At 43.3% G+C, this 20,689-nt stretch overlaps 1 protein-coding gene across 4 annotated transcripts in view; it reads left to right on the top strand.

Moving 5' to 3' along the window:
* Positions 1-20,689, top strand: part of STRA6 (signaling receptor and transporter of retinol STRA6) — a 92,950-nt gene that overhangs the window by 45,641 nt on the left and 26,620 nt on the right. For all 4 annotated transcript variants that reach the window (XM_088446212.1, XM_088446211.1, XM_088446214.1 and 1 more), the window contains exons 8-15: positions 5,662-5,729; positions 6,545-6,615; positions 6,941-7,002; positions 7,112-7,274; positions 13,989-14,064; positions 16,410-16,543; positions 16,661-16,778; positions 18,148-18,243. In XM_088446212.1, the coding sequence (XP_088302338.1) occupies positions 5,662-5,729; positions 6,545-6,615; positions 6,941-7,002; positions 7,112-7,274; positions 13,989-14,064; positions 16,410-16,543; positions 16,661-16,778; positions 18,148-18,243 (788 nt within the window). The remainder of the gene's footprint in view (positions 1-5,661; positions 5,730-6,544; positions 6,616-6,940; positions 7,003-7,111; positions 7,275-13,988; positions 14,065-16,409; positions 16,544-16,660; positions 16,779-18,147; positions 18,244-20,689) is intronic.

Genomic DNA, 20,689 nt, shown 5'->3' with positions numbered 1-20,689 from the left:
CCCCTACCAACAAATACTCACTGTTACACACTTTTTCCTGCACAGAAAAATACACGTTAACCCAGATATTGACAACAATTGAAAAATGTAAACCTCAATGGCTTTATTTAAACACGTGGCAGCACAACCGGAAGTACGTATACGCTATTGTGCGACCAGTCACATACACAATAATGCGACTACCACACAACCGTATGACAACTTTTTAGCTGTGTAGGCAAAAGTGCGTCTTTACTGTGCGCAAAACTGTGACTCAGCTCCGTGCTCAATACTGCGGCACCCCTTTAAACGTTAGGTTCTATCAACAAAGGAAAGCAAACTTTTTCCTCTCTTGTCCCTGGATTCTAGTCAGCTTTCTTGGCTCACACGAAAATGGATAGCGATCTTTCAGCACAAAGCGGTTGCAGGTAAACCCTGCATGTTGCCACTCCACCCTTTGCTGAGATATCGATAACCGTATCTGCCGTGTGAGTAGGTAAGTGACTTCACGATGAGCCCCCAACTAAGGATACTGCCTTTTAACCTCTATATACCCCTGCCTATACCTTCTAATATCCTTCCTATAAACATCTAAGGATGACGCTAATTTGCGTATGCAGTCATACAGTAAATAAAGACTCCAGATCTAGAATCTGTGGTTCCAAAGCACAAAGTATTATTCAAGTAAAAGTACAGCAGTTACACACTATGATCCTCATATAATCTTAGCGCAAAGAGATTATACAGACCCAAGTATAATTATACATATGCAGTGCTCTCTGGTCCAGATGTTAGGCATCAGCAAGAAACCCCTCGTCAATCAGCATTCAGCACAAAGACTAGGAACCCAGGGTCAGCACACATATTTATACCCCCCAGAAATAAACAACACAATTGAGAAGTTTGTTGCTAATACCATTGGTCCTAAAGGAGAGGGCATATGTTACAAGGCATTTAACAGGTTGATTCAAATAGACACAACCCAGCCTCTAACAGCTGGGGGTCTCTGGTTTCCTGCCTCATGTAACATCCTAACAGTTGTTCATATAATGTACATTTTGTTGCTTGAAATCTCTGCGGTCCATAAGTTGAGAATGCATGATGCGATCTCCACACCGATGGTACCGGAATACTGTTGAAAGAGTACGCATCAGTACAATACCAATCACGGATTACTTATCATGTATAAAACCTTAGTTACCACATAATCTTTATTTCACAGCATTTATGCTAAATGAACAAACTTAAATCTTATACTTTAAAGCTTATTAAACCTTTTATGTGAATATGTAATGTGTAAGTATGCGGGGTGTGATGTAAAGATGCTAGTTAACTTGGGGCAGATGCGTGCGCATGAAGCTAATAAACAGCATTTTCATACAGGATCTTATTCATTCGCTAATATGCGACTAGTGAACTGCGCAATTGTGCGTATTAATGTGTGTATGAGAAATGGTGCACTTAAATCTCACTAAAGCTAAGTGAACACTTAGCAGTGTGGAATGCTGAGCCTTATAGTTCCATGCCTTGCTCATGCCCCAGCAGTCCCCACCCTTTTCAGGCTCAAAAATACTGGTCTTTGTTCTCCCAGGGCCTGTGTGGATGCAAATTAGCACAGCTACAAGACCCAAATCTCAAATAACACTCTTGGCTTTGAAGGTATTTTATTGTAGGAAGCCTGCTAATGTAAGGTGCTACAAACGACCCTCTTGCTGTATTCAAGCAGGGCCACCTGGAGTGAGAGCAGACATTATGTCTATGAAGCTTGTCTACACAGGCTATTTGTCACGTGGCCATTTGCTCTGTTTAGCTAATGCAATCCAATTTTGACATACTGTACAGCCATTTCTGAAATATATCCTTTAGGGGAATTATAATAATATACACACTTTATCCAGAACACCCAAACTACGTAAAGTCATGAAATGGGCTTTTGACGAATCGCCGTAACTTATGGCGATGGTCACAGATGCAATCGCATGATGCTAATAGTAATATCGCCACATGTACTAAAGTGTGAGTTTATCTAAAATGGCACTTAGGCGGCCATTCGCAAAATTCCAGCTTCGACAGTATTTTTTTAAAAAATACAGTGAGAAGACAGCGGAGGGGATTCGCAGGGACAGAACTTTATCGCAAGCTCTGTCCCTGCAAATATTTTTGATAAATTCCTGCGATATTTCCTAAATTCAAAATGTGAATTTAGGCGAAAATATCACACTACAACCGCATTTGAAATGCAGATTGTAGTAGGTAGGGCCCCAAGGTTTAATACAGCTTCCTCAGTGTGTGAAAGTTGCATGGACCTTCCCCAGAGGCGCCACTTACCTATGTGACACCCGGTACGACAGAACTGAAATGCTTTGCGCGCCGTGGGCGCGCGCTCGAAAGGAGGCATGGCTTCATGAAGGGGCATGGCTTCGCCTGTGAAGCCACGCCCCCTATGTGTGCCAATCCGGGAGGCGTTAAAATAATGCCTCCCGTTCTCGGCACACAGTGGGCTTCCCCAGCTCTCCAGCAGCTGGTGGGACAGCCCACAATCTCTCCCCTTCCTCTCTCCATGTCACGGTGACACCATCCGACAGGGTGACACCAAAATAGCAGAGCAGCTCTGCTATTTTGGTGTCACCCCCTTCGATGGTGTCACCCAGTGCGGGCCGCACCCCCCTAGTGACGCCAGTAACCTCCCCTGGCACTCTTTGTGTGACTGTGTAGCAGGCACTAGCTTTAGCTCACCAAGCCCAGTACAGCAGAGCGCTGACAGTTCCATGCCCCCTCCACCGAGCGGCCAGATACCCTCTTGCCAATCCTACCAAATTTGGCAACCCTCTCCCTCAGTTTCGCTACAGAGGTAGTGGTAATCAGGACTGTGCTACATGTGGTGCACAGTGGATGCTATTTACATTTCATCTGCAATGTTTTTGCCAGAATGTACACATAAAATATGGCTGCAATAATTTCCTTGTTTGATTTATTTGTGTATTATAAAATTAATTTAAATAAGGCTGAATTACCCCTCACATCTCCCACCATGTTTGGCTCAACACCCATATAGTGTTTATAGTCACTCTTGCAAAATATAAGTATCTGGGATTATATCTTGGGTGATTTGTACTTTTTATTCAAGTTTAATTACATGCCTATCATAGGAAAAATTATTTCACAATTACCTAACAGGAAAGATCTTCCCTTATCCTGATTGAGTAGGGTTACTGTTAAGTGCATAACTTTCCTTAGGCTTTATATCATCTTATTGATGTTGGAACAGGATATTTCTGCAGGGAAAGACCCCCCAAGAAAGATGGGCTTTCTTAAACTGCATGCCCCCAGAGTGGTGAAACAGGGTGTGTGTCATAGGGCCACACCCCTTCCCCACAAAAGTCTAATTCCTGGAATTAGACTTTTTAGGCCCAATTGATTTTACTATAGTTCTTGCACACATGGATAGAGTTATGAGTGCTCTCCCATCTGCGACTTTACAGGAGATGCTTTTACGGGTTATGAATAGGACGTATGTTTTCCCAGCTCACAGAATGCACTTTGTGGCACTGGAGATGGGTGATTGTACCCAATGCCACATCAGCATGCCACCCTAGCCCATAATTTCTGGTTCCGCATGAATATTGACCAAATTTGGCACAATATATTGGTTCACTTCAATGTAGATTTTGGGCATAAGCTTCAAAAAGACAGTAGGGCCCTGCTCTTCACTGATTTCACTGAATGGAAATCTCAATCTCCTACTGCATCAATAATCTCTTTCCTGACAAGCTTTGTTTCTATAGCAAAAATAAGCTATTATTATTTAATTCTGGCCTTCCAAGTCCTTGGGTCTGGTGAGACAAATGCTATTGGATATTTTATATCACAAACAGAGGGAGGCTACTTTCAGCATTAAGATGGGGCTCTGGAGTTTCTATAAAGATGGGTTGCTTATATTGATATCCTCCCTGCTATGGCCCAAACTAAAGCTGGGTAGACATTAGACCATGTGTGCACCCAGCGACGGCAGATGCGACGGTGATGTTGATATGCGTTGATATGTATTATATTTTAGTCTCTGTATTACTTCCTGCTCTGGTTGGCTTTCTTATCAATGTTTTACAAAAAATATATACACTCTTGTATTTTACACTAAAAACATTTGACAAAAAAAATATGAGCTGCAAAATTGCTGCCTAATGTGTGTATTTTGCAGTGATGTCTTCTTAAGACATACAGGCCAAATACAGTGTAAGCATGGGCATAGCAAGACCTATTGAGGACCCATAGCAAAAAGGTTTACTGCACATGTTCATTAAAACAAACTAAGTTTTACGTCTTAGGGCTGGACTTACATTTCACTCTAAATGAGGCCCAGAGTCTACTTAAATAAATAATGAAAATGCATAATTGGGGGAGAAGGACTTATATATACACTATTTAATAAAACATGAGCAATTGCATCTGAAAAAATGCCCTATTTACACACATTGTACTCTATTCTGTACATGACCTCTTTTTGGAATGTTTAAGTATCTTTGTATGTATGTGTAGATGTTTTGTGTAAATTAGAACTATATAGAAAGTTAATTTGTAGCATAATCAAGTAGGAATTTTAATTCTGTGGAAATAACAGATTGATTTGCGCAGCAGAGTTGAAATCATTTGCACAGAAGACATCTATCAGATTTGACGTCTCTGTAGCAATCAGTGAAAGCTCAACAGCCAAATAGCCCATACCACATTACCATAAACTGCAGACACATCTTCCACATGACTGCCTTGTGTTGCTGGGTAGGCATTAGCAATGCTGTAATAGCCACTGTCGTAGCATGTGCGAGGGATATGCCGGTTTTGTGTGTGTGTGTGTGTTGAACATGCCTGTTTACTTTTAGCAGCAGTTATAACTATTAAAAAAAAATAACATTTGCAGAGTGTGAAGACGCAGATCAGCAGGGCATATCTCACAAAGATAATGGACGTATATATGTGCCAATACAGGCTAGTGCTTATCTGCCACTTTGGCATCCTTATGATGACCTGAGATGTGAAATGGGGAGTCTGGTGTAGTATGAGTTATGCAGACCTACAGAAACACAATATACACCTGATAGTAGGTGTACCTTTGTTTCCTGCTAGAGGGCAGGTACATACACACTCATGCATTGGCATAAATCAGGCGTTTTCATATCCGTATAGCTCTACATATGTGGAAATATGCTATTTTTGCAAACTACTCTGCATCAGTTTAAACCTAGCATCTAGAAGTTTGATAGTATATATCTTATGATGCCAGATGGCATACATTGGATTTGTCGGCAAACTACAGGTGTATGGGAGAATGCCGGCACGCACACTTTTTCTATTGATCCACCACTTGGTGTTCACAGTGAGAGTCAATATGTACATAGAAGCTTAACATCATGGGGTACATTTCTCATTATATTGAGATTTGTTTTAGCTGCATTGTGATGCTGCACAACATAGCAACATTCAAAGCATCCATATATATGTATCTCAAGCAACATATCATTATTTTACTGATTTTACTTGATCTTGCCAGTGATTTTCTATAGTGCAATTTTTGGATTCATGGTCTCTCGAAGGGGTACCGCTACCTCTGATAACTCCTTTTATGCTATAGAGGTGCAGCTGCATTCTGTTTTGTTTTATAATTAAAAATATATTTTTTCCTTTTAGATGACAGAGAGAAATTATTACCTCAAGTATCTAAAAGGCCTTCTGAGGCGTAAAAAATCCAAAAGCAGGTGTGTTACAATGTTTTGTAGGATAATTTTGTATATTTGCTGAATAGTCATTAATTTAATACACTTTTTCCTGCTACTCTTCTACAAAAAATATATATTTTGCTTGTGGTCATTTACAGTAATGATTTCCTAAGTAATAATTTAATTCTGTAAAGATGTATTAAGGTAAATATAATTTCTACTACGTTTAAAAAAAAAAAAACTTTAAGGTGCATACACACACACAACGATTTTTTTGAACGATTATCGATAACTATATCGTTTATCGTTCAATCGTTGAAAAAATTGTTCACTTTCCGAGTTAAAACAATGAACGATTATCGTTCATGCGTATTCACGTTTGTAGTTTGTAGTTCAGTCAGACTGACCAACTCAAGGATTTTCAGTAAGGGAGTATGCAAAAATCGTTTGTAGTTAAAAAAAATCGTTCATTACATTTAGTAAATGAACGATTTTAATAAACGATTTTCGTTCATTATTCCCTTGAAAAAATAAACGAAAACCATTTACTAAAATCATTCATTTACTAAATCGTTGTGTGTGTATATACAGCTTTATTATTTAATTTGTGCTGAGCTTTTATCTTGTGTAGGTCAGATGTTCTTTTGTGGTCCATTTTATCCATAAAGAAGTTATTATTTTTATTACATTCAATTATTGACATCTTTGTAATAAATTAAATAGTATAAAATCTGGATTACCAAACACTTGTAACCTTTTTTGACAAGCATGTTGCAAACTCTTATTTTCTTGTAATATTGATAACACAAGTCTGTGTCAGCACATTTAATCTTCCTTTATTTGTGTTTTCATAGTAAGGACTCGGTCAGTATTGGGTCCCAAGTCTCACTCAATCTCTGCTCCTACCTTTGTCCTCCCAAAACAGGTAAAGTGCTGCATATTCACCACATATGGGCAGTGACTGAGATGTAAAATGGACAACATAGAGATATAGGATAGAGATACTGACATGGGGTACAATGAGGCCATGTGTACTGTCTCTTGTTCTATTGATAAATCCATTTACTTTGCATATTCACTGTATGACACTTCGGAAACTGTGTGTTGCATTAAAGATGATGATGATACTACTACTACTACTACTACTACTACTACTACTACTACTACTACTACTACTACTAATAATAATAATAATAATAATAATGTGTAATGCCTCCCTCCCTCTTTACTGAAGTTTTCATTTTCCGCAGGTTTTCACTTGTCACTAAGATCCGTTCTATCAGTAACTGTATCTATACTATCTACATATCAGGTAATAAAGTGCAAAGATCACAAGGGGTGGTGACTGTTACTCTAGCATGGGTTGTAAAATACTGGAGGAATGGCCAAATCCAATTACTCACATCTCATCCTTCCCATAGGTGGCTCTCCTCCTGCTGGTAGGATTTCTCCCAACTGTGCAAAAGATCCGTGGAGCAATTGATGCAGAATTTATACTCATGCTTGCTGGCTTTGGAGTAAACGTAGATGACGATCGATCCAAAGCAGTGGACTATATTGTCTACTATATATGGGTAGTGGAAGGTGAGAGGGAACAGAACTAATGGTGTTTTAGCTAAATATTGGTAACTTGGTTTAACATGATCGTATAAAAACTGTGCACATTTTATTTTTTAAGCATACCTTAATTGCATATACAGTATTGGTCAACAATTTTTAACAGGATAACAGGTGTATATAGAGTAGGGGTGTGCATCGGCCACTTTTTGTGTTTTGGTTTTGGATCTGGATCTTTCTTTGTGTTTTGGATCTGGATTGGTTTTGCCAAAACCACCCTTCCGTGTTTTGGGTTCTGGGTTTTGTGTTTTGGATCTGTATTTTTTTGAAAAAAAGCATAAAAACAGCTAAAATCACAGAATTTGTAGGTTTTTCTGCTCCTATGCTATTATTAACCTCAATAACCTTAATTTCCACTCATTTCCAGTCTATTCTGAACACCTCACACCTCACAATAGTGTTTTTATGTCCAAAAGGTTGCACCGAGGTAGCTGGATGACTATGCTAAACGACACGAGTGGGCGGCACAAACACGTGACCCATCTAGGAGTGACACTGCAGTGGCAGACAGGATGGCAGTTAGAAAAACTAGGCCCCAAACTGTACATAATGCAAAGAAAAAAAAGAGGTGCAAGATGGAATTGTCCTTGGGCCCTCCCACCCACCCTTATGTTGTATAAACAGGACATGCACACTTTAACAAATCAATCATTTCAGCGCCAGGGTCTGCCACACAACTGTGGCTGAAATGATTGGTTCGTTTGGGCCCCCACAAAACAAGCTGGCAATTAATGTGTCCCTGCACAAACTGGCTCTACGGAGGCAAGATGTCATCCTCATCCTCCTCATCCACCGATTCCTCACCCTCTTCAGTGTGTACATCCTCATCCTCACAAAGTATTAACTCGTCCCCACTTGAATCCACCACCACAGGTCCCTCTGTACCTTCTGGAGGCTGGTCTCCCTGGAAGAGCTGATAATTCATTTTGATGAACATCATCTTCTCCACATTCTGTGGAAGCAACCTCCTACGCCTTTCGCTGACAAGGTTCCCAGCTGCACTAAACACTCTTTCGGAGTACACACTGGAGGGGGGGCAACTCAGGTAAAATAGAGCCAGTTTGTACAGGGGCCTCCAAATTGCCTCTTTTTCCTGCCAGTACAGGTATGGACTGTCTGACATGCCTACTTAGATGCTGTCACCAATGTAATCCTCCACCATTCTGTCAATGGTGACAGTATCATATGCAGTGACATTAGACATGTCAGAAATTGTTGCCAGGTCCTTCAGTCCGGACCAGATGTCCAAACTTGGTCCTGCCTGCCCTGCATCACTGCCAGCGGGTTGCTTAGGATACCTAAGTTTTTTCCTGGCAGCCCCAGTTGCGGGAGAAAATGAAGAAGGAGCCGTTGACGTGTCACGTTCTGCTTCAGCTGACAGTGTGTTCACCAGCAGGTCTTTGCACCTCTGCAGGCTTGTGTCGGCCGGAAAGAGAGACACCACATAGGCTTTAAACCTAGGATCGAGCATGGTGGCCAAAATGTAGTGGTCTGATTTCAACAGATTGACCACCCTTTAATCCTGGCAAAGCGAATGAAGGGCTTCATCCACAAGTCCCACATGCTGAGCGGAATCGCTCCGTCTTAGCTCCTCCTTCACTTTCTCCAACTGCTTCTGCAAAAGCCTGATGAGGGGAATGACCTGACTCAAGCTGGCAGTGTCTGAACTGACTTCACGTGTGGCAAGTTCGAAGGGCTGGAGAACCTTGCACAACACGGAAATCATTCTCCACTGCGCTTGAGTCAGGTGCATACCCCCTCCTTTGCCTATGTCATAGGTGGATGTATAGGCTTGTATGGCCTTTTGCTGCTCCTCCATCCTCTGAAGCATATAGAGGGTTGAGTTCTACCGCGTCACAACCTCTTGCTTCAGGTGATGGTGGGGCAGGTTCAAGAGTGTTTGCTGGTGCTCCAGTCTTCGGCACGCAGTCGCTGAATGGCGAAAGTGGCCAGAAATTTTTCGGGCCACCCAAAGAGTCTCCTGCACGCCCCTGTCGCTTTTCAGAAAATTCTGCACCACCAAGTTTATTGTGTGAGCAAAACATAGGACGTGCTGGAATTTGCCCAGATGTAATGCCAGCACAATATTGGTGGCGTTGTCAGATATCACAAATCCCCAGGAGAGTCTAAGTGGGGTAAGCCACTGGGCGATGATTTCCCTCAGTTTCTCTAAGAGGTTGTCGGCGGTGTGCCTCTTACTGAAACCGGTGATACACAGCGTAGCCTGCCTTGTAACGAGCTGGCGTTTCTGAGATGCTGCTACTGGTGACGCTGCTGCTGTTGCTGCGTAAGGTGATACATCTACCCAGTGGGCTGTCACAGTCATATAGTCCTTAGTCTGCCCTGTTCCACTTGTCCACATGTCCGTGGTTAAGTGGACATTGTGTACAACGGCATTTTTCAGGACACTGAGGACACTTTTTCTGACGTTTCTGTACAGTCTCGGTATCGCCTGCCTAGTGAAGTGGAATCTAGACGGGATTTGGAACCGGGGACACACTACCTCCATCAATTGTCTAAATCCCACTGCACTAATGGCGGATACCGGACGCACGTCTAACACCAACATAGCAGTCAAGGCCTCAGTTATACGTTTTGCTTCAGGATGACTGCTGTCGTACTTCATCCTCCTCGCTAAGGACTGTTGGAGGGTCAATTGTTTAGTAAAAGTAGTGGTGTTCCTACTTCCTCTCTGGGATGATGAACGACTCCCAGCAGCAGCAACAGCAGCAGCAGTAGGCGTAGCAATGCAGGATCCTCCGGAGGAATCCCGGATAGGAGAGTCAGTCATGCCAGTGACATGGCCTGCAGGACTACTTCCGATCCTGACTAAGGAGGAAATTGACGAGGAGGGAGTTGACGGTGTGGTTTGCAGGCGTTTGGATACAACAGGACAACAGGATTTAGGTGTCCCTGGACTGCTTACGGTCTTAGCCAAAGTTTCTGAACTTGACAGTAACTTTTTATGAACGCGCTGCAGGTGCCGTATAAGGGAGGATGTTCCTAGGTGGTTGACGTCCCTACCCCTACTTATTTCACCTTTACATATGATACATATGGCAAGACAGTTGTTGTCCGGATTTGGATAGAAATATTGCCAGACCAAAGAGGTGGAATGTTTGGTCTTCTGCCCAGGCATGACCGTGATGGGCTTTTTCATCCCACGGACAACAACTGTCTCCCCCGGAGCCTGATTTAAACAAACCACATCACCATCAGAATCCTCCTCGCCAACTTCCTCCTCAGCGCCAGCTACACCAGTATCCTCATCCTGTTGTACTTCAACAGTGACATCTTCAATTTGCATATCAGCAAGTGGACTGTGGGTGCTCCTTTCAGCACTTGCAGGGGGCGTGCAAATGGTGGAAAGAGCCACCTCTTCCCGTCCAGTGCTGGGAAGGTCAGGAATCGCAACCACCACCACACTTGGACTCTCCTTGGGGATTTGTGATATCTTCTTAGAAAGCACAGTTCTTCGCTGTGCTTTTGCCAGCTTAACTCTTTTGATTTTTTTAGTGGGAGGAGGGCTTCCATCGTCATGTGAAGCTGAACCACTAGTCATGAACATACCAGGGATCGACCTTAGCCGTTCCTTGCCACTCCGTGTCGTAAATGGCATATTGGCAAGTTTACGTTTCTCTTCAGCTGATTTAAATGTCTTTTTCAAGGTCATTTTCCTGAACTTTGCCATTTGGGATTGTATGTGCCCTCTACTATGACATTGGGCATCGGCCTTGGCAGACGACGTTGATGGCATGTTATCGTCTATGTCATGACTAGTGGCAGCAGCTTCAGCACTAGGAGGAAGTGGTTCTTGATCTTTCTCAATTTTATTTTTATCGGAGAAAGTTTGGTCCTCCATTTATGTTATATCAATTTGATATATACGTGCGGCTAAACACAGAAAATAATTTTTTTTTTGGTTTGGACTGGAGTGTACTTTCGGGGGTTACAGCACCCTTAACGGTCAAGCCAGCCGGCCCTTTACTTATGACACAGGCGCACGCTTGGCACTACTTTGTTGATGCACGTGTGGCTACTGCGCACACAATTCACAAACACAGAAAATAATTTTTTTTTTGGTTTGGACTGGAGTGTACTTTTGGGGGTTACAGCACCCTTAACGGTCAAGCCAGCCGGCCCTTTACTTATGACACAGGCGCACGCTTGGCACTACTTTGTTGATGCACGTGCGGCTACTGCGCACACAATTCACAAACACAGAAAATAATTTTTTTTTGGTTTGGACTGGAGTGTACTTTGGGGGTTACAGCACCCTTTAACGGTCAAGCCAGCCGGCCCTTTACTTATGACACAGGCGCACGCTTGGCACTACTTTGTTGATGCACGTGCGGCTACTGCGCACACAATTCACAAACACAGATAATAATTTTTTTTTTGGTTTGGACTGGAGTGTACTTTGGGGGTTACAGCACCCTTTAACGGTCAAGCCAGCCGGCCCTTTACTTATGACACAGGCGCACGCTTGGCACTACTTTGGTGATGCACGTGCGGCTACTGCGCACACAATTCACAAACACAGAAAATAATTTTTTTTTTTGGTTTGGACTGGAGTGTACTTTCGGGGGTTACAGCACCCTTAACGGTCAAGCCAGCCGGCCCTTTACTTATGACACAGGCGCACGCTTGGCACTACTTTGTTGATGCACGTGTGGCTACTGCGCACACAATTCACAAACACAGAAAATAATTTTTTTTTTGGTTTGGACTGGAGTGTACTTTCGGGGGTTACAGCACCCTTTAACGGTCAAGCCAGCCGGCCCTTTACTTATGACACAGGCGCATGCTTGGCACTACTTTGTTGATGCACGTGCGGCTACTGCACACACAATTCACAAACACAGAAAATAATTATTTTTTTGGTTTGGACTGGAGTGTACTTTGGGGGTTACAGCACCCTTTAACGGTCAAGCCAGCCGGCCCTTTACTTATGACACATGCGCACGCTTGTCACTACTTTGTTGATGCACGTGCGGCTACTGCGCACACAATTCACAAACACAGAAAATATATTATTTTTTTAGCACTTGGGGGGAGCACCCCTGATGGACAGAGCACCCCCTGGACAACACTACAGCACCCCTTTAGGACTGGGACACTGCACAGGACTTTGGAGTGGACACAGCTCCTATGGAGAACTGACTGCACAACACAGTCCAGCCAGCCCCTATGGACTTTGAAGTAGTGGACACAGCCCCTATTAACAACAGCAGCACAGCACAACACAGCCAGCCCCTATGGACTTTGAAGTAGTGGACAACAGCAGCACTACACTACACTACACTACACAGCCCTAACTCCCACCCTCCCTCTTCACTGTCCACAGCCGAGTGAGAAAATGGCGCCGACGCGGGTACCTTATATAGGATCCAAAACCCGCGAGACTCGGAAGGCGGGATGATGACGTTTTGCCTCGATTTCAGATCCGAGTCAGGCGGGAAAAGTCGAGCCTGACTCGGATCGGACTCGGATCGGGGGGGCTCGGGGGGGTTCGGATTTCAGAAATCCGAACCCGCTCACCCCTAATATAGAGATATATAATTATGCTATATTGTAGACAAGCTTAACTTCATAGGGAACAATGGGCCTGATTCAGAGCCACTCGTAATCGGCCGCTCGTTCGCTCCGAGCGATGTTTGCCCAACTGCCCATGCGTACGGATCGTTATACGCATGCGCGAACCAGTCAGTGTGGTCGAAATTCATGTGCTCGCAAAATAGCGAATGCCTGATAATTTGAGTGACAGAATGAGGCGTATGTGGGTGGTAACAGGGGAAGGTGCTTGAAAACGGGGAGTGGAGATCCGATCGCAGGCGTGCTTAAAGGTCAAAACGGGCGTTTTATGGGTGTGCATAATTAAAACAGCATCGTCATTGACCACGTCACTGGGTTATTTTATAGCCTGAACTGCTCGCAAAATTGTGGTAGCAAAAACCAACCACAAGAATAGCGAGCAGCTCATACCCTGGTCGATGTACTCGATTAATCTAATAAATAACGGACATGACGTAGGATGCGAGCAGCCAGGGGGCGTAGTTTCCCAAAAAACGACCGCAAGTTTTGTTCGCTCGTTCAGACCTAGAGGCGTGAACAGACCGCAAACAGCGAACGGTTCATTTGAATAGCCACCCCTATTTTATGGACGAGCGAGCGCTAATTGCGTCCGGCTCTGAATCAGGCCCAATGTTCCTTATTTTGAAGTGCATTCTATCATTGTGATACTGCTGATTGCACGCGAGGTAACCAGAACATGGTCATAGACAAAGCATTTATGTGTAAGTATCCCAATAAAATTGTGGCACATATGGGGATTTCTAACCACCTCCAATGGTGAGTTGAGTAGGCATGCGCCGGACGCAGCAGCGGATCACAGAAGCCGGCAGGCGGTGTCTGTTTACACAAGACGCCTTCTGCGGCATTAGCCTATGTTAGCATCGCTACTGCGACCAAAGACACAGCAGCGATGCTAACATCGTACATCTCTGTATCAGGCCATACTGTAAGTTATCCATTTTTGTAATATTGATTTTACAATAATTATATTAAAAGTACAAGAAATACTGCCTTATGTGATTTCCAAAGAAACTTATACAAGGTTATTTAGAATCTGAATGTGTTTATATATTTGAAAAGGCATATTTGTTGTTTTCTTATCTACAGTTTGTTACATTACTGCTCTGGTCTTGTCCTGCGCTGTGACGTTAACAATGCTACTGAGATCACTAGTCAAGCACAGGTAAAGTGGGAGTGAGAGTGAACTGAGGGCCTGATTCAGCAAGGATCGCTATTCTGCTAATACGCACGCACCGCAGTTGCTAATATCAGCAGTGATATGTAAATGTTTGCAATCGCTTTGTGATCACAGCCTGACACAAGGACGCCCACTTCCGTATACTTGTGCAACATAGCAAAATAATCGGTAACATCGAGTAACATCAGGCCCATACGCGCAGTTAAGGCAGGTTAGACCTCACTCAGGAATCGCTAACTTCAGCACACACTATGAGGCCTAAGGCTGCGTATGGTATTGCAGTGGATAAATTATGCACGCCTCTGCAACGGCACGCCTGCGTTCACCCGACCATCACCCACAAACGGCACTTCCTGTCAATCACTGTGCTCTGGGACTGCGTAGTCTCTGCAGACGCAGTTGCCATTGCAATTGCTAGTTTCCGCACGCGCAATGCGAATTAATCGACCGAGCATGTGTCTTTGCAACTGCGATCCTTGCTGAGTCAGGCCCTGAAATTGCACATGAAATATACATAAAACTGTGTATAGGTACGGAAAAGAAACTAGGCTGAGCATTGATAGAGAAGAAACTATAATGGGCATATGTAGGAAATACATACTATGTGGAACAGGTAGAAAAGAGTGACTATGCTGAGAAAAGGTATTAAAAAGAGACTATAAGGAACAAAGGTATGAAATTGGTAAGGAAGAGAGGGCCTGATTCAGACCCACTCGCGAGCGCTATGCACTCGCAAGCGGGTCGATGGTGGCCCAGTGCGCATGCGCACGACGGAGCTGAATGTTGAGTTACAGCACGCCCCCTTTGGTGGACGGGCCGGGGGCGTGGCTGCCCAGACGGAGGCGTTCCCGTGGGAACGCCTACCGTCTGGGGCCGGCCCCACTGCCATCACAAGTGATGTCAGTGGGAGTGCTTTTGGCTCTGTTTGAGCTGAAAGCACTCTTGGGCTTGCGGCAACGAGACACTACCACAAGGGTCTCATCGCAAGCTCGATGGTCGCGATGGTCTTGACCATCGCGCCCATCATCATGGCCGCTCGCTATAGCTGTACAGAGCATGGGTAGGGAAGAGAGACTGTACTGAGCATGGGTAGAGAAGAGATATAGAATTGAGCATAATTAGGGAAGAGAGACTGTACTGAGTATAATTAGGGAAGAGAGACTGTACAGAGCATGGGTAGGGAAGAGAGACTGTACTGAGCATGGGTAGGGAAGAGACTGTACTGAGCATGGTTAGGGAAGAGAGACTGTACTGAAAACATGGGTATAGAAGAGATATAGCACTGAGCATTATTAGGGAAGAGAAACTACTGAGCATGGGTAGGGAAAAGATACAGAACAGAGCGTAATTAGGGCAGTTAACAATAACTGTGCATGGGTAAAAAGATGAGACTGGATGATTTGATATTAAAAATAGAGACACTAAGGGGTATAATTACTAAAATGTGAGTTTTTATAAGTGGAGATGTTGCCTATAGTAACCAATCAGATTGTAGCTATTATCTTCTAGAAGATGCTAGATAGATGTTAAGTAGAATCTGATTGGTTGCTAATACCAACATCTCCACTTCTAAAAACCCGCACTTTAGTAAATATACCCCTAATGTTCATTTATGACCTTAAAATACGAAGAAAAATAGAAAGTTTTGATAGTCTATTGTGATGTCACTGCCTGCTTTTGTGTACTTACACCCGTTTGATAATTTAATTTTGGAGGATGGGATTTTTTAAATGATATAAAGGGTCATAGAGGGCATTTGCTGCTTTTGGTGAGGACAGATTGTCTTTTTCTTCCTGCAAAAATGTCTTGAATTCTCCAGACCGGTTCTGTAGATCTCCCCTATACTTATAATGTGATGCACATTGCACATTCTAGATGAAGTCAGCGCAATTCTAGAAGTACTTCAACCAACGCAAAATAAAATGAAAGACATAAATTACACAAAATCGACATTAAATAAAGAGAGACACAGCACCTCATTGTTCTCATGATAATTTTACAGTGTAAATTAAGTTACATAATAGTATTTTGGAAGAAAAAAATAAAAATGTATATAAATCAGGGGTAGTCCTAAAGTGGTAGTATAGTACGTCACATTTTTACTGTTTTCCTAATCCACACAATCAGCAACCCACAGTTAACAGGTCATGCCCATTGAAATACACTTTAGCATAAGCATTGTTGTGTTGTAACCCATATTGTGCAGATCATAAATTACCCTTTTTGAGCTATCTAATAAGTATTTCCCTAAATTATGGATAACATGATATCTGTCAATTTTATCTCCTATTTGTATTTATATTTACTTGAAATTTGTTGTTGTTTTGTAGGTGGGCACTGCAGTCTTTGTGTGCTGGTCAGGTTTCGCAGGTTTTTCTAAACTCCCACTCTCTTCATCCATCACCACCCGCTCTTGCAAGCTGGATGAGTCACATAAGTTACCAGGCTGCGGTGACTTGTATAGGTACAGTAGTTACTGCCCCCTAGTACTAATTCTATTATTGCATACTGAGATCTGGCTGTTCTGACCATAGACAAGTCACTGTATAGTGAGATATATTTGTGCTTCTTATTCCTAAAGGGCTCATCCTGCAACATGTACTCCTGTTTCTTGTTCATCTGATTATTACATTCCTGGTCATTATTCCAATTGCGTACGGGAAGTTCCAGATTATTCTTCAAATCCTGGAAAAAACATGGTAAGTATAATGTATACAGCTGCTACAGGCAGAAGACATCTTCTGTAAAATACACATATTTATACACATACACATTTATACATTATACATTTATACACATATTTATTTAAAAAACAAACAAAACAGTATTGTACAAAGTTCGCAAAATTATGAATGGCAGAAATAAATCTTGGATCTCCCTACGCTTAATATTATTATCCTTTCATTATATAGCACCCACCAATTACACAGCGCTTTTCTGGGAATATCCGATAAGTCACATTAGTACTTAACCCATTGTAAAATATCAGATCTGGACCATGCGTATACATATTTGGTGCTCCTGTTTTCCTATTGGAGGGACTTTCTGAAAATTAGATGATGGCAGTGCTCAAATGTCAGTTAAATAGCAGAAGCTATCTGTTACATAATCAGCACAGGAGGATGCAGAGCTATGTTCTGTGAACACAAAGATTGACAAGCTACTGAATAGTGAGACGTGGCCACAGAAGATAGATTTGCTTTACAATCATGTCAGGAAAAAATATTTAAGCTATTGCCTTTCTTTGTCTATAAACCATAACTCTTTCATTTCATACAGTAGACCAATGTAATTCATTGGTTTACTGTATGAAATTAATTCAGAAATCAAATATGAAGTTAGTAGTACTGGATCCTATGAGCTGTGTTTATAAATAATTATTTGCAATATTGGTAAATAGTAATTTATGGATAAATTAAATTGTTTAGACCTTACTAAAACAATGCACTAGATTGTATACAAATTGGGTACTGCAACTTCAGCATTTACTGCTACCACTGTCAAGCCACATCTTCTGGCGTACTCCTGTTTTATTGTAACGTCAATCTAGCACAATTACTACTGTTCTATCTTGGTGAATATGCTACAATTGCAGAGCTGGACACATCAAGTTAAATCCAGGTCTGCAATCTGTGTAAAATGCATTTTATTTTTCAGGCTAGCACTTTTAGGAGCAAAGTGCATCAAACTTTACAATGAGACCCATATAATTAAAGCTTAGTCATACACTAGTGATTATATCACACTTTAGGCTCACATAGTGACAGTCAAATAAAAGCTCTAGAGGTTGCCTATAAATGCCAATATACTAAGCTGTGGTCACAGCTACTAATACAACTCATTCAGATCAGAGCATGCCTTTAACCATCTAACCATAGTGTAAGTAAGCCCTTTTTCATTACATGTTAATACACAGCGGGATACCGTGTAAGAAACCATTATTTAGCAATGTGTAATCTTTTTGTTTCTGGTACATGAGAGTGTTTTAAAAATCCCCTGGAGTTTGTGGAAAGGGGCAATCATAGTCATATAGTGCATCCTATAACTGTGCTCTTTTATTTTATTAAGGCCATACTGGCTTCTTCTGTTCTTGGTAACAATGATCCAGCACCTCTGCACACGTTTCATCTTCTTGCAAGGAAATCCAGGCCAGATTACTAACAGGTACTGTACATGTATATAAATATATATTTATTTTGACTATTATCATATACACCGTCATAAATTACAATGATACGATGTCCAGATATAAAGCTCCCCTATATTTACCCCAATAAGATATGGGTCTGTGCATATAATTATTATTTAGTTCTGCTGCCTCTATGTTCCATATTTGATGCTGCTGGTACACACGAGATCACAGTTTCTCAAACTTGGTCCTCAGGACCCCAAACAGTGCATGTTTTCCATGTCTCCTCACAGAATCACAAGTGAGATACTAGCTCCACCTGTGGCTCTTTAAAATGTGTCAGTGAGTAATGAATACACCTGTGCGCCAGCTGAGTGATCTGCAAAACATGAACTGTGTGGGGTCCTGAGGACCAAGTTTGAGAACCACTGCACTAGACGAACCGGGGCCAACCGCCCGATATGCCGGCCCCTGCCACATCCCACTGCATGGGGTCGTCAGCCGCATCGTCAGGTTGGCATGTAGGGCATAGAACCTTTCAGACCCGATCGCTAGCGATGTGCGCTCGCAAGTGGCCCAATGGTTTGCGAGTGCGCATGCACACGCTTCGTTCTGCGCGTGTGCAAACTACTCTGTGTGATCGCAGGCCGCTCCCTCGCCCAGCAAAGACAGCCCAGTGAAATGAGTGACAGGAGAGGCCGTTTGTGGGTGGTAACAGGGGCAGGACACTAATAATGTGGAGGTGCGAACGCAGGCATGCCTGAGTGTTTCATCGCCGTTTTTAAGGCGTGCATAATTAACAGGCAGCGTCATAGTACACTTCACATGCCTGTTTTTTACACTGAAGTCCTTGCAGTGCTTGTGGCAGGGTAAGGCAACCACAAGCGGTGTGATCGCTTCCGATGGTGCTTGATGTACCAATGTTTTAATACACTTCCTGGAGATGACGTGTGCTAGTGGGCATCTCTACATATGCTAATGGGTGTCTGCATACACAGAGCGATCGCTCGCACAGCCAAAGTGGGTGTGCTTATGCCTTGGCGAGCGATCGCTTCCCATGGCATCACTTTGACAATTTACATACGCTGGATGCGAGCGATCGCATCTAGCGAGTGGGTCTGAATGAGGTCCATAGTGCGTACACACTTGACGATTTGTGTTCCGATGCGTCGGAATCGGGCAAATCATTCAAAAAATCGTCTAGTGTATACAAACCTTAATACACGAATGGATGCCGGGTCTAAGTGCACACATGTGACTAGAGAAGCTGCCTTTCAAATCACAATGTGCCTTTAAGTACTGTAGAGCCCTCAGTCAACATGATGTGTACAGATCTACTATATCTACAAACAAGATAAAGAAGGGAGCAGACTAGGGGTAACACGGGTGTCACACATCGGTGTCTTAGACCCAGTTACCAGGTCCGTCTGTGTCACGACGCTTCCCTTTGTGTCCTCCATTGTCTGTTCTGGCATTCCTGAGATCTGAGCTGGCACTAGTGCTGTGTGCCTGGTGTTTACTCTCCTGACAGTTCCTATGGCGCACGGGCGCAGCCATTTTGGATTTATCCACGTGACTACAATCTACCAACCGGATTCCAGCAGATGCACTCACATGACCTGCTCGGCCAATAGGTGCTGGGAGTGCCCTATTTAAACCATCTCCTGTGTCCAGTTCATTGATAGAACAACTCTCATCTTCCTGAGAACAGTCTCCTGGTTCCTGGCTACCAGCTCTGTTCCAGTATCTGCATCTGACTCAGCTTCCAGTGTCCTACATTCTAATGCATGCTGACTCTAATTCATTTAGTATGCATTCATCCAAAGCACCTACCATCTGGGTTATTCTGCACCCATTCCAGCAGGTGTCCCACTATACGCTGGTGCAACCATCTATTAGTACTGTCCAGTTCATCCTCTCCTGCAGGCTGACACTGGTGCAACAGGTACTTCGCTGTGGTCATCTACTACCTGTTTCTGGGCCTGATTTAGCATGGATCGCAGCTGCGTAATCGCACACAATGAATCTGTGAAAATATACTAATGTCTGCCACCGCTCAGCTAGCATAGCACCCACTACTGTCTTCTCACAACCGTAATACTTTGCAGTCCTGCGTATACATCACATCGGCCCCTCACGCACAATTACTGCAGCTCTGACCTGTCTCAGAAATTGCAAGTCTTGTCGCACGCAGTGAGCTCTCAGGCTGGGTAGGCAATCACAGTGGCTAATTTATGCACGTCCATGCAACAGCGTTCCAACGGCCTGCGTATCTGCAACCACTCCCCAGTCACCACCCCCAGACGCTCACGGCCTGTCACTCACTCTGCGATGGATTCCATAGTGCGATCACCACACATGCGCAGTGCGGTGCATAGGCATGCGCAGTAAGAAACAATCAGCCAATATGCGTACGCTGTTGCAATTGCAATCCATGCTGAGTCAGGCCCTCTGTCCCCTACAGTTCTGAGTGCAGGATCA

This window comes from Taudactylus pleione, unplaced genomic scaffold, assembly GCF_031769625.1.
Source record: "Taudactylus pleione unplaced genomic scaffold, aTauple2 ptg000019l, whole genome shotgun sequence".
In the NCBI taxonomy this organism is placed as follows: domain Eukaryota; kingdom Metazoa; phylum Chordata; class Amphibia; order Anura; family Myobatrachidae; genus Taudactylus; species Taudactylus pleione.
The sequence above is the reverse complement of the archived record's forward strand: the minus strand, read 5'-3'. Positions and strand labels throughout refer to the sequence as shown.